The 15,197-nt window shown below is 37.9% G+C and overlaps 1 protein-coding gene across 1 annotated transcript in view; it reads right to left on the reverse strand.

Moving 5' to 3' along the window:
- The window catches only part of Sp4 (Sp4 transcription factor), a 70,207-nt gene that overhangs the window by 15,875 nt on the left and 39,135 nt on the right, over window positions 1-15,197 (reverse strand). Inside the window, exons 4-5 of the mRNA XM_021178994.2 lie at window positions 13,823-14,051; window positions 6,383-6,582 (exon numbers count right to left, since the gene is read on the reverse strand). Coding sequence (XP_021034653.1) covers window positions 6,383-6,582; window positions 13,823-14,051 — 429 coding nt within the window. The remainder of the gene's footprint in view (window positions 1-6,382; window positions 6,583-13,822; window positions 14,052-15,197) is intronic.

A 15,197-nucleotide genomic window follows, 5' to 3' on the forward strand; every position in this document is an offset into this window, starting at 1 on the left:
GCCACAGCCTGAGTTTGAATGACTTTCTGAATTGTTCTATTTATTTCCCCTTATTATTCCTTAATTTCTCATTTTGGATCCTTATTTATTATTCCTTAATTTCTCATTTTGGATCTCTTCATTTTCTTGTTTCTTAAGGTAAAAATATTAGATTACTGACTGAAAAAGATAAATTTACTCTTACTGTTTTTTTTTTTTAATTTGCCTACAATATATTGTATGATAAAACTTTTCATTCAGTAAAAGCTATTTTCTAATTTCCTTGAGACTTTCTCTTGGTCCATGGGTAACTCAGAAATAATGGGTTGATAACTTTATACAAGCTAAAGAGCAGCATGAGCTACACACTGAATTCAAGGCCAGTCTGGGCTATAATTTCTCCCTCTATTTTTCATTCTTTTGTTTTCTCCCTTCCTCTCTATATACAGAATATGCATGTATATACACATACTATATACATTACATTCATTCTCATATTCTGTCTGTCTGTCTGTCTCTCTGGCTCTAGCTGGCCTGAATCTCACTATGTACACTGGATGAGCCTTGAACTAACGGAAATATGCCTGAATCTGCCTCCCTAATGCTGGAATTAAAAGTGTTCACCACTATATCAAGCCCTAATTCAATTTTTTGCTATTATTTGTTCTTCCTTTCCTTCAAGTTTTTTTTTTAAAGTAATATTTATTGTTTTACTATGAAGAACTTTTGGATATGAAAGTATAATACTATGAAGTATTTCTTCTGGTGCAAATTGGATAGTAAAAATTCTTAGTTTTACTTTGCCTAAAAGAAGTCTATAAAGATAGAGATGGCTCAGTGGGCTGTAGCCACGAGTATCTGAATCTGGATCTTCAGACCCAACATCCATGGTTGTTACACACACCTGTACCTCTAACACTACAGGGAGATGGAGACAGAAGGGTCACTTTGGATTGCTGGCAGTCAGTGTAGCCCTGTGAGCTTCAGGTTCAGAGAGAGACCTCGCCTCAAAGAAATAAGGCACGGAGTGATAAAGGCAATATTTGATGTCCTCTTCTGACTATACACACATATAAAGGGATGTGCATCTGCACATACACAGGTATGTATACCATCCACACAAAACACACTTTTTAACAATGACGCTTAACATGTAGCTCAGGCTGTTCTGAAATTTATGAGGTAGCCCAGGCTGCTTTCTTACTCATTCTTCCTTCTCAGATTCCTGAGTATGCAGATCATAGCCTCACTCGTCATCCCCCATAATTTTTAGGGGGAATCTGCTATTATTCAAGCTTTCATTTCCTCTACACATAAATGTATCATTTTCTTTCAGAGTCCTTCAAGATTCTCATCATCTCTGGTTTGCAGCAGACTAATCATGAGACATGTCTGGGCAAGCCTTTCCTTTAGCACCCATATAGGATGTATTGAACTTTTGGATCTCTACTTAATATCTAATAGGAAACCTGGGATATTTTATGTTCAGTGTTTTTCTGTCTCAACTTTTTCCTCTTCCTTCCAATGACACAAACTTTATGTTCTTTATTTCTGTCCCATGCAGTCCTGAGATCCAACTTACTTTCTGCTGTCTCAATCTTTTCCTTTTGTCTATGAGAATTCATAATTTATACTGCTCATTTTCAACTGCTATAGTCTTCATCAGGCTACTAAATATTTAGTCATTTCTAACTTTGAATACTGTACTTTTCTATTGTGTTATAGTCTATCGTTTTAGTTTCTCTAATTATAAATGTCTGCTTTTCTAGTCATCTCAACCATGTTTGGCTCTAGTCAGTCTACGGATCATGGTTTTAATGGCTGCTTTAAAGTCTGATAAATTCTTAAATTTGGGTTATCTTAGCATCTTATTGTACTCTGGACAGTTTAGATGTTATGCTGCAGAGATTCAGAGTCCTTTAAAATGTTCTAGAAAATGTTTTAGTGTTAGTAGATAATTACTCCATTTAAGTCCATTCAGACTCAAAGCCTCATTCTTCCCCCCTCCCCAAGTTTCAATATTAATTCCTTTTTAAAGGCATTGTTCAAGGACTTGGGAGATGTCTCAGTGAGCAAGAGCAGGATCCGAGTTTGAATTTAAAAACAAAAAACAAAACAGAAAACTGGCTCTAACTGTGCAAGCTGTAACTCCAACCTTGTTGAGTAGAGACAAATGTATCCTGGGAACTTGTCTGTTCTCTAACCATCCTAGTCACTAGCCTAAATGGTGAGCTGGTGGTTCAGCAAGAGAGGCTGTCTCAGGAGATTGGTTCGTTCCTTTGTTTTCTGAATGTGTTTGCATGGATATATACAGCTATAACTTATGTGCATTCATCCAGTCTACACACACACACACACACACACACACACACAGCATGCATGTGCACATGGTAGAGAGAATATGTGCTTCTTAGCCCCACATGTAGGAATTAGGTAATGGTTTATAAGGTTTTGTATCATTCTATGTTGATCCTATGCATGCAAAGCCTAGGAATGAGCCAGCATTTCTTTTGTGCTATGCAAAGAATTAGTGATCACCTTTTATCTTTGTTTCAATGTTTCCTCCATGTTTTCTAACTCACAAGTGTATCTTTTTCTGATTCCATCAACCAGAAAGCCTAGTTTCTGTGGCCTCTTGTAGTATCTATCTGGGGCCACAGTTTAAACAACATGAGAGAAAAATATTGGTGATTACACCCACATTGCATGGCAAACATAGCCCCCACTTTCTGGAAGCTCTGGCTAGAGATCTGCCTGTCTAAAACTGTTTTGGTGTGTATGTTGCCACCAGTGCCATGGCATGTTGGTGGGAGACCACTGGCCCCTTTCTGACTTCTCTGGTACATACATGGAGTTTCTATCTATTATTGTTTGTTACCAACTTTCATTTCTGCACCTGCTAAGCATTACACACAGGGTCAACTCTGGGACACAGAGCAGGGAGAACAATGTGAGACTTACCTGCACTGTATACTTACTTAAGTTTGAGCTCACTCTTCAATTGTCTGCTACTGTTTCTTCCCATCATTTAGATAAGAAAACAAGCACACTACCCAGCTCTGAATGTAACCCCTAGTACCAAGAGGTTGAAGAGTCACTGATTCACTCTGGGTGCTAGTCAACCAACAGGAAATAGCTTTGGCTATTTTACAAACTGAAGCAGCTATATAATAATTCTGGGGGGAAATTTAATGTATCTATAGAGTTTCTCATTTTATCTATTTTGTCAATTAATACTTTTCCTTTTGTACATGAAAACCACTGGCATTTCATTACCAACTTTCATTTCCACTTAAGCTTATAATTATATACCGCTTTATATGAAATTGTATCTAGGATAAAAGACTAAGTCATATACATTGTGAAACTCTGAAGTCTACTGTAAAGAACATTTTAGAAGCATCTCTAGGTTTTTCTTAACTGGTGAGAAATAATAGATGTGGATGAAAATGAAACCTCCCTGTGACATTACTTACCAGCAATCATCCCTGGATTGACTATTCCTTGGCACAATGCCACAGGTCAATGAAATATTCTTATAAATGAGTAACATGTCCACAGTAAAATAGTCATAGATGTGAGAATGTATGATATATGTACATCTAGATCCTTATTATGTGCAATAAACATTTGGTTCTATTCCTGCAATATTTTCTAATTAGTAGGAAAGGTAAATGTCATTCCTTATTGTCTAAGATGGCAGCAGGATCATACCTGACTGCCTTCTACTGATTATAGTGAAGGAGAAAAGGAGAAGGGGCTCAAAACTATAGCATCAAAACAAACAAACAAAGGAGAGAATCACTGACAAAATAATGACTGCATTGCCTCTAAAAACTAGAATATAGAGATTATCAATAAGGGGATTGATCAAAAAGGGAGTCATTTTGTGCAGAATTAAGGTTTATTCATAAAGTTTTTATTTGTTTGTCTTTTGATATAGGGTCTCACTCTGTGTGCCAGGTTGATCTGGAACCTGCTAGTAAATCAGGCTGGCATAACTCACACAGATCTATTTGCCTTGCCACATGAACACTGATATAAAGGAATGAGCCACTAGGCAGGCATTATTCATGAAATTATTTTGACTGTCAAATTCTCAGGCAAAATATTTGAGGATGTATACCTAAAAAGATGTTACCCACAGTGTCTGTGACAGTCTTCAGAGGAAAAAAAAAGTTAAAACATAGCCCAGGGACTTTCTCCTGAGACCAGAGGAGGAGGTGAGGGAGAACCTTCTTTACCAGCCTTTTGTAGTATTCAAGTTTTGTATACTCTGTGCATGGACCATTGCAAACTTTACATTTTAAGTAAAGCAAACGGATGCTTACTACTTTTGAAAGGGATTAACAATAACTCCCTTACATACTCACAGTCCATCCATGTGTTTTATTGAGAGTGGTGGTGAAATATTGGACTGAATGCTTCTTGTCATGAATGATCAAGGCTTCTAAACATGTTCAACTTAATCAATACTTATTTCAAAAAGTATTTTTGTTTGATGCTGTTTTCAACAAATTTAACAAGCACTGGCATGACTATTTGCAACTCAAGTTTGTAAGCACACCAACTCCAAGAAACACCAGCTCATAAGAAAGGCCAGTTCTAGGACTCCTGTGTCTTCAACATACACCACAGCTTGTATAAGTTACCTAAAACTCAAAATTCACTCAGTAAGAACCAGGCACACTCTAAGCAGATGAGTGCCTGAATGTGCTTTATAGTAACTAAAACTGGATGGCACTGGTGCATGAATTGTCAAATGGAACAGAGCTTCATGACAGGGGACCCAGAAATTAAGGTACAACCATAGAGGACAGTTTGAGATAAATGTAATTATAAATTAGTCAGAAGAATAAACTAGTCAAAAACTGGCTTTTCATATGAAACAATTTGTAGCCTCAATTCATTATTCGAGACAAGGAAAAAGAAGAAGAGGAAGAAGAACAAAATCACCCTTTTGCATAATCTAAAGGACCGAACTGGAGGCAAAAACAAAAAACTCAAAGCTGTTTAAAAAAGTTTCAAATAACTTCAATATATCTTAGACTTTAATATTTTTTTTAATTATATGACTGAGAAACACTCCTGAAGAAAAATGAGAAGTACCACGACTAAGAAGTAAAATAAACAACATACATAAGAAGATGCTTAATTTCAGGGATCATCACAAAATGCCAACTTTAAAAAGAGAAACAGTTTTAGATAAACACAAACTTCTGAAGCCTGGTACTACAGCAGTGAGAGCACATGAACAGAACTTCTGATCAGCACTAGTGAGGCAGAAATGTTAAGGAGCCACTTTAGAGACTCTACTACCAAACACACATTCTCTGTGATTAATACTCTTGCCCCTTAAACATGTCCAGTACTTCAGAGAAGCAAAGTTGGTGACAGCAAATAACCCTCCAATAACTAACAGTATGCAAAATGATCAGTGTGATAATCACATGACAGAATACTGCACATCTCTAAAAATATAAACACACATGCATAGTGGACTTGAGTAAAAGTATGTGGATGATATCATACAATACTTATGGCCTGTACAAAACACTACTTCTATGTATACCCACAGATAATATGCACTGGTTTAGAAATATACTAGAAGCCAAATCATAAACTGATGGTGGCTTTTGACTTTGGCCCTAACTTCCTTAATGAGTTGATTTACTAAAAGTAACAAAAATATAATTTGAGTGTTAAGTGGATATTTGTTATATTATTCTTGACATTCCCTGGGTTTGAAAAGGCAAAACAGAGTCACTAATACCATTATAGGGATTAAGATAAGGGTAGGGAAATACTCCCTGCCCTGACTTGACCTGAAGCTCCTAAGGCTTGAAAATCTCTACTCATGACTTGGTGATATAGCCCCCCCCCCCAAAAAAAAGTCAACCAGCCATGCTGTACTTTTCCACCAGCTCACTGCACATGCTCCAAACCCTATAAAACCCCTCCCCTTCACCCAGCCCTCTGCTGTTTAAGAGGCAGCTGCTATTCTGTTCTTCCCAGTAAATCTCTTATGTGATATTTGTTTTGTGGTATGACTTTGTGGTATTCTTTGGCTCCCAACTGACAAGATGCCCTTGCACTGGAAAAACCTATACAATCATAATTTAATTCTCTTCTCATATATATATTATATATAATAAATATATACTCTTTAGAAAAAATATATACATATACTACACACACTTTAGAAAAACATGGTATGGATTTAACATCCTAAAGAGCAAAAGGAAAAAAAATTCCAGGTCATATAAATCTGGTGATAAAATTTAGTAAGTAAAATAAATGTATGTCAGAAAGAAAGCAAGACATCTTGACCTTCAACAGTGCAACTTTCACTAAGCACTCGAAAACGAAGTAGTATCTCTCTCCCCAAGAGAAACCAACTAACCTGTGTGGGTCCTTCTGTGTCTCTGAAGCTCATCGCTCCTTGTGAATCTTTTGCCACAAAACATCCAGTTGCATATGAACGGCCTTTCTCCAGTGTGCCATCGGAGATGTGCTCGGAGGTGAGAGGTCTTGCCATATACTTTCCCACACCCTTCAATGTGGCAAACATGCTGCTTCTTCTTTCCTGGTTCACTGCTGCCCCTAACAGAACAAAACCAACACCATTATACCCTAAACTCAGCTTCTATCTGTGCCAAAAACACAGGCAGGCCATCTACATGATTAGAAAATGCTTTTCTGAGTATGTCTGAACAAAAACACATGAGAAATTTTTTCATTAAGAAAAAAAAATCAAATATGGTCATGTACTATATAAAAACTTATATGAAAATGTGGTAAGCTTCAGAATTTATGTCTACTACATAGCTCAGACTGCCTGTACCAGCTATAATGTTGCAGTTATCCTCAAATTCACAATTTCCCTGTCACAGACTCCCTATTGTTGGAGTTGTAGACATGCTACCCACAGGTAGGAAAGAAAACAAACCTCTTGAGAATTATCCTCTAAATATCAAAAAGATAGTTAAAATATATGGCACACGCCTTTAATCTTAGCACTTGGGAGGCAGAGACAGGCGAATTTCTGAGTTTGAGGCCAGCCTGGTCTACAGAGTGAGTTCCAGAACAGCCAGGGAAACCCTGTCTGGAAAAAAAAAAAAAAAAGGTTCCAAGATTCACTTGTAGAGCAGGTCAGTGTGACAAGGAATTCCATGAACCCCTTCCAGCAAAACTGATAAATTATAATTCTACCTCCCAATACACTATTCAAAAATCTCTGGTCACAGTCCTAAAAACCAATAACAGCAAAAACTAATATTCTCTCTGAAATCTAAAGTATGTAACAATGGAGTCTATAGATCTAAGACTAACTCCTTTTCTTCCTTTCCACCTCCATGACAAAGGAGAGTTACAGAACAGTACAGCCATGAACAGGGAGGGCTTCCTCCCCTCCATCCTCCCAGCTAGCTATCATCCAGAGGGGCAGGGCACAGTGCTTCTCATTCTACTGCCTGTTGCTGAGGCTGAGCTCCAGTTGAGTGTGGCTAAAAGGCACCCAGTGCCCAACTCACTGAACTCCGCAGTAATTGTGACATGATGAAAATGACATGGCCCAGGTGTTTCCTGACCTTCATGCACAGTTCATAAATTAGAGCTACCAAGCTGGAAGAGGCAAGGTTAAGAAAATGTGAGCCTATTGTTCCTGCCTCCAAGCACTCAGCTGTTACATCAGGTAGCACTACCAATTCTAGCTAGAATGAACTCCAATCTCAAAGAAACTGACCATCTGTAAGAAAGCTGAAGTTTAACTGAAGGGCTTGTTTTTAAAAGGAAACCACTGTTGCAAAGGCACCTGAGGGAAAGATACAGTGTTACTCAAAATAAGGCAAAACCACAGGTTGGTGAATCTGTGGAAAGAAGCACAGGTAGACAGGGAGAGTGAGCTTTGAGATCGGGGGAAAAAACATATGTTCCAAGAAGTCAACAAAGTGATAAAGCTTCAGCTAAACTAACCAAGACAAAAAGACTCAATTACCCCCCTCATAAATAAAAATCACTATCAATCTCATGAAAATAACAGGGCTCTTAGAGGAACATTAAGTGTCACCAACCACTTAGGCTGACACATCTTAAACAGAAAATTTGAAAAACAAACAAGAAAGACGAATGGTCAAAGTAAATCTGTAATAAAAAGAACTTGTCAGAAAAAAAAAAAAAAAAAAACTACAAAGCCCAGAGTCAAATAGCTTTTCTCGTGAAACCCCTTCCCCCTATATAAGTTTTTGCTTGTTTTGAGACAAGCACTGACTGTCCTGGAATTCATTAAGTAAACCAGATTGGCCTAAAAGAGAACCAACTGACTCTGCTACCCAGTGCTAGGGTTAAAGGTTTGTACTATTATAATCACCTCCTGCTCAGTGTGTGTGTGTGTGTGTGTGAACTTTTCAAGCTTTTCAAAGACTTGTTCAAAAAAGAAAACTACAGGGAACACTACCCAATTCACTTGAAGGCCAATATACAAGAAAAGTAGAGACAAGCACCTCATGAACACATTATGAAGAGAATCCTCAACATCAACAAACTAAGCAGTGTGTGACACATGCTTATGATGCCAGCATTCCCCAGAGACAGAGACACAAGAGAGGCTGGCAGAGAGAGGGAGGGGAAAGGAGGGGAGAAAGGGTGCAGCAGACAAAATGCAGTCACTTATAAAGAGAATTATACACCATAACCAGGAGGGTTTTACCATACATATGCAAAAATCCTTTGACTTGTAACAACTATACAGATTTTTTAAGCTCATAATTATTATAATAAATGCAATAAAGTGTTAGGCATTAAAAACCCTTTATGATTAAAATGAGAGGTGGGGGGGGCGGGGAAAGGCGATGGAAGGGAGCTTCCGCAACTTATTCCAGGGTTCTAAAGTTGTATTTGAACAGTGAGAAACTAGATGATCTGTTCCCCTACCCTGAAAAAAAAATCAGATATTCTCCAAGGTGGAATAAGAAGTAAAACCAAAATATTAGACACTATTAATGTATCTCTATAATAATAATATACTGTAACTATCTCTAAAATATTTTGAATACTATAATATAGAAAATTTTATTCTTTTTTTCATGCAGTATATTTTGATCATGCTTTCCATTCCTCTGATGCCCCCCCAGAAATTTTCCATCTCTCTATCCAAGCAACTTTATGTTGCTTCTTTTTCAAAAGAAAACTAAACCATAGAAACTAAAGTCAGAACAACCAGGCAAAAGACCAACAAGGCAAAAAATGTCAAAACAAGGCGAAATGAAATAAAAAGCTCCCCTCCCACATGACATAGAGGGGTTTGTTTGTTTGTTTGTCCAACTATTCTTGGGGATGGAGACTGCCCTGGACCATGGTTGATAAACTCAGTGACACTTTATTAGACAAAACTTGATTTTTTTCATTGTTAGTGGGTATCAATTACAAATAGCTTCTTGGTTAAGGATTGGACCTCATGTCCACTCCCTCTTCTCAGTGCTGTGGCCCCATCTAACTTGAACCTGTGCAAATCTTGAAGTTTGATGAAGACATCCCACTTAGGACCAAGTGTTCAGTCTGCACAATGTCCAGTAATGGATCTGTGTTCATTCCTATCTGCAAGATGCCACTCTGAGGAGGACTGAGTGAGGCACTGGCCTATGGGCACAGCAGTATGTCATTAGGAGTCACTTCATTCCTATGTTCCTTTAGCAGAGGAAGCAGGTTTTCCTCTAGATCCAAGACCTAGTCTCTGGTTCTCGGCCACTTTATCAGTTTCAGGTACAGGGATCACCTCATGAAGAAGTCCTTGAATCCAAATTTAAAAAGTGGTTAATTGTTCCCATAACATTTGTGCCACTATTGTATCAGAATGTCTTACAAGCAGGTTGCAGGGTTTGTAGCTGGGTTACTTTCTCTTGCATTATGCAGAATATCTTCCAGAACCATGAATGCTAATTAGTAGGAGTGAAGCTTCTAATTAGGTACCAGTTTGACTTTTATGTACTTTATGACATAAGTATTCTTTTCAGAAATAGTACCTTAGAAATAAGATGTGGAGAGCCTTGGCAATAGTCTGTAATGTTTGGCAGGTTGATGGGATCCCATTGGTTAAGGATTCAACAAGATGCGAGTATGTGAGTGCTGGCATGTACCTACCCTGGAACCAAAGGTTGACTTAGCAGCATGTCTTCTTGGGGCACTGTCTTACTATTTAGTGACTCCATTAACATTCCTTTCATATATTTTTATATTTAGGAAGCTTTTACAGTAGCAGGTTTCCTTGGGTTTTTTTCAAATGGCCTTTATTACTAGTTCTGGCTCTCCATTGTTCCTTCTCCACTCCTCGTCTCCTATCTTTTCCCTATTTAATCCTATTTTAGTTGTCCCTTTAACTCTCATAGCTTTATTTTTATCTCCCTTTCCTTCAAAGATCTTCCCCGCACCAATCCCAGTCCCTTACTAGGTACTTAATTTCCCTAGTTATTCAGATGGTAGCATATATTTTGAAAGCTTAAAAGCTAACATTCACATATAAGAAAGAACATATGATATTTGTCTTGGGATTTGGGTTACCTTACTCAACATAGTTTTGTTGTTGTTTTGCTTTGCTTTTTTATACCTCCATCCATTTACCTACAATTTTTGTTTTTCTTAATAGCTCAATAATATTCCACTGTGTAAATATACCATGTTTTCATTATCCATTCACGTGGACTGTTTCCAACTTCTGGTGATTACAAATCAAGCAGCAGTAAGCATAGATGAGCAGGTGGCTCTGCAGTCCGATGCAGAGTCTTTCAGGTATATGCTCAAAAGTGGTACAGCTGAATCTTGAAGAGGTTCAATTCACAGCTTCCCGAGGAATCTCCACACTGTTTTCCATAGTGACTGTACAGGTTTTCACTCCCAGCAGCAACGAGAATAGGCGTTCCTCCTTCCCTGCATCCTCACCAGTGTGAACTGTGACATTTGTTTTATTTATCTTGGCCATTTTAATTAAGATAAGATGAAATCTTAGGGTGGTTTTAATTTTCTTGATAGCTAAAGCACTTTAAAAAGTACTTTAGCCATTTGAGCTTCATCTTTTAAAAAATTTCTATATAGTTCTGTACCTCCTTTTTAATTGGGTTCTTTTCTTAATGTTCTGGTTTTTTGCTTGTTTGTTTATTTTACTTCTTTATATATTCTAGATATTAAACCTTTATTGGACGTGTAGTTGGTTAATTGTCCAAATGATGGGTGTCTTCTGTAACCCAGATTTGCAGTTTCATGAGGCCCCATTTATTTCTTTAATTATTTTATCTTATTTGTGTGTTTTGTCTATATACCTCCTGCAAGATGGCTGCCTGTAAAGTTCAGAAGAGGGTACTGAAACCCCTGGAACTAGAATTACAGACAGCTGTAAACTGTCATGTGGGTGCTGAGAATTAAGCCCAAGTCCTCTGGAAGTATACCATCTCTCCAACTCAGAGGTCCCACTTTTTTTTTTTTTTTTTTTTTAATTTGAGGAAACTGGGCACACTGGGTTTTTTATTTGACATGATACAGCTTTTAGGAAAACCATAACCCCTGTATATGATAGCTCCATTTGAATACACACACATCATACTAATTGTTGGTCTTAGTGCCTGTACTATCTATGTTCTGTTCAGAAAGTTTTTTCCTCTACCACTGAGCTATAGACTCTTATTTCTCCTCTGATAGATTCAGTAGGTCTTATGTTAAGGTTCTTGATACATTTGTAGTTGAGTTTTGTGTAATATGATGAGTAAGGACCTATTTTCATTCTTTTACACGCAGCCCACCCAGTCTGACCAGCATCATTTGTTGAAGATGCAGTCTTTTTTTCCCAATTTATATTTTTGGTTTATAGAAATCTTATATTTATGGGTGAGTGCTTTGCCTGCACACATGTCTGCGAACCACATGTGTGCAAGTATCTAAGGCCAGAAAAGGACATTTGATCCCTGGGAACAGTGTTACAGACAAGTATAAAACATCATAGGTGCTGGGACTTGAACCAGGACCCTTGGCAACCAGTGCTCATTATTGCTGAGGCACCTTTCCAGCCCAGTAGATGTAAAAATCTTAAATAATCATTATGAAAACTACAAGAAGGAATAATTCAGCAATATTCTACAATGTAAGATCAATACCCAAAAGCCAATGTAATTCTGTACACTTGAAATTGGGCGGAGAGGGGGTTCATTTATAATAACATCAAGAAGATTTCATAGGAATACCTTTAACTCTAAATACTATGCTTACACTCTTTAAAAAAAAAACTCACAAAATACTAATCAAACAAAACATCAAATATCTAAGCAGAAAAATGTTTCTTTTGTATAGATCTGAAGACTCAATATTTTTAAATTGTCACTATCCCCCAAACTGACCTGCAGTTTCACCTTAATTCCCATCAGGATACCATCTTGCTTCTCTGTAGAAATTGACAAGCTGAAGCTAAAACTCACACAGAACCACCAGTGTTGCTAAACACTTAAAGCAATTTTGAGAAGTGGGAGCCAAGAGCATTCAACAGGGAAAAGAAACTTCAGTGAATGATGCCGGGTCCCCATTTCCTTCATACCACATTTTAAAATGAAACCATGTATTGTCCTATCTAAATTTCAGAAAAAAATCTGTAAAACTCAAAAACAAAACCACTACGAACATTCATTAGATTTGGCAATGGAGTCTTCAATCTGACTTCAAAAGCAAATGCAACCAAGGAGAAGACACAAACAAAAAATTACACTTCAAAAGATGTTGTACTTTGAAAGACACAATCACAATCTTGACAGTGTATGACCATACTAAATACTAGAAAACAGCATCTCCAAACCATGTACTGGTGAGACCTTATACCCCAAACATATGAAGAACCACACAAAAAGATGATTAGCATCACTCATCACTATGAAAATTTAAAAAAATAAACCACACTGTGCTAGCACTTTCAGAGTTATTATTAACTGACTTAAAAACCATAAGCAATCAGGTAATAACATGGACTAGCAGTCTATGGAGAAACTGGAACCTTCATAAAGTGCTGATGGGAACACAGAATAGTACAAACACAGTGTAGCAATTTCTTAAATGGTTAAATAGTTACCAGACAACCTCGCAACTCTGTATCTGCACGCACACATGCACATACACACAGACACACTCCCACGCACCCATGTCTGCATAAACAAGTATATGCATGCAAACAGTGGCATTACTCAAAATGGTCAATAAGGAAAGAGTTCAGCTGTATAACCAGTGATGGGATAAACAAGTACACTCTGTCTGTCTGTCTGTCTGTCTGTCTCTCTCTTCTCTCTCCACACACACACACAGAGACACACACACACACATACACAGAAGAAATGAAGCATTGATTAAGGGCCACCACAAAAATTCAAATACTGTATGATTTCATTTATATGAGACGTCTAGTATAGGAAAACCTATAAATACAGACATCAGTTAAGTAGAGCTGAGGAGTCTGGTGGCCAGGCATTTTCGAAGATGACAAAGTAGCTTAAAACAGACTGGTGACACCTGTGTGACTGTGAGTGTATTCCAAACTACTGCACTGTATTACAAAGGGGTAAACGGCATGGCTCGGGAATCAGTCTGAAATCAAGAGATGTTTAAAGCTTTTACCTAGTAAGTGAATGGGGAAATTCATTTATTAAAAAAACTATACAACACACAAGCAGAGGACTGAGCCTCAAACAGCCCAACTTAATCTCCTGTGTAACACTGCATTCCAGTTTCTGAGAGAGAAAGCTCAGGAGGCTCCAGTGCTTAGTTAGAGGAAGTGGTCAGGACCGCTTTAATTCCAGATAGCCAGGGTGAGAACAGCAGTTACCTTCCTTCTCCTTCCCTACAGTTAGGACAGGAGCAGGCAACTCTCCGGAGCCTCTTGCCAGGTTGCACCTCTGCATCAGAGGTCTGCTGGCCTTGCTGCAAATGCACTTGTGTGAGTTGGTCAGGACTAACAGCACCTATTGTCGCATTAGCAATCCCTCCAACTGCCACCGTTACAGGAGCTATAGTAGCTTGTTGGACTTTCACTCCATCCTGTCCTTGCTGTTGACCTACAAAAAAAGACAGAAAAACAAAGCATTGTAATGTTTTCTTTTTCTAAAATAATACATATGGACATTTTAAAGCTTTAAAACGTAACTTCTTTCTTTTTTGTTTTTAACAATACATAAAAAGCAAAGGGCTTAATGATACGATATTTACCCAGCTGCTGGGATTCTACGTAAACATAAGCACCTGATTGAAATCCTGTGAGAACTCTTGAGATTTCTAAAATACTGATGCCTGGGTGGATATGAAAATATATATACATATACATATATATAATCATTACTATTTATTACAATTTCCAGTCAACACATAGTTCATATGGCAAGAAAATTCAGGAATAAAGGTGGTGGTGGTGCATATCTTTAATCTCAAGAGATAGTAAGCAGAGGCAGGTGGATCGGTGAGTTCAAGGCCATCCTAGTCTACAGATCAAGTTATAGGACAGCCAGGGCCACACAGAGAAACTCAGTCTCAAAAAACCAAATCAAAGAAGAAAATACAGGAATAAAAAATAACTAGAAGGATTAAATATTACAGGTATTTCTCAGAAACAATAAAGCAAACATGTCTTTGATAATGACAAATTTTGTTTTACTTTTTAGCATGCAAATAGAATTGAATGTTTCCTCACTTTATATTTTTGAAACAGGATCTTGCTATGTAGCAAAGGCTGGTCTAGCTCACTATATAACTCAGCTGGCCTCAAACTCACAATCCTCCTGCCTCTGAAGAAGTAACAAAATTCTAGGCCTTTAGGATGAGGCTTGGGAATGTGACCTTTGTGACTCATTGCTCCAAGGTATGCTAATCATACCTTGATAGCGACATTCCTCCACCTACCCTCTTCCTGGGTTCAATTCAAAGAATGGCACCCTGACCATTACTGGAACCTGCAATGCAAATGTGCTATCTTTAGGGGCTCTTAGATTGTTAGGGGCTCTTAGAAACTGTCTTGAGAGATAACCTGACACTTGTGACTTTATACTTCCTTGTGATTCTTAACTGGTATTTTTGGTATTTTCCAACAACACCCTCCCCACCTCCATGAATTGTGGTTTCTTCCTTTAAATACCCCCTTACTCAGCTACTCAGCGCGCCATGGTCCTCTACCCCTGCGTGGTGTATGACCATGGGCCCGAGAACGCTCT

The sequence above is a fragment of the Mus caroli genome, unplaced genomic scaffold (genome assembly GCF_978045245.1).
Source record: "Mus caroli unplaced genomic scaffold, Mus_caroli_1 scaffold_14, whole genome shotgun sequence".
Lineage (NCBI taxonomy): Eukaryota > Metazoa > Chordata > Mammalia > Rodentia > Muridae > Mus > Mus caroli.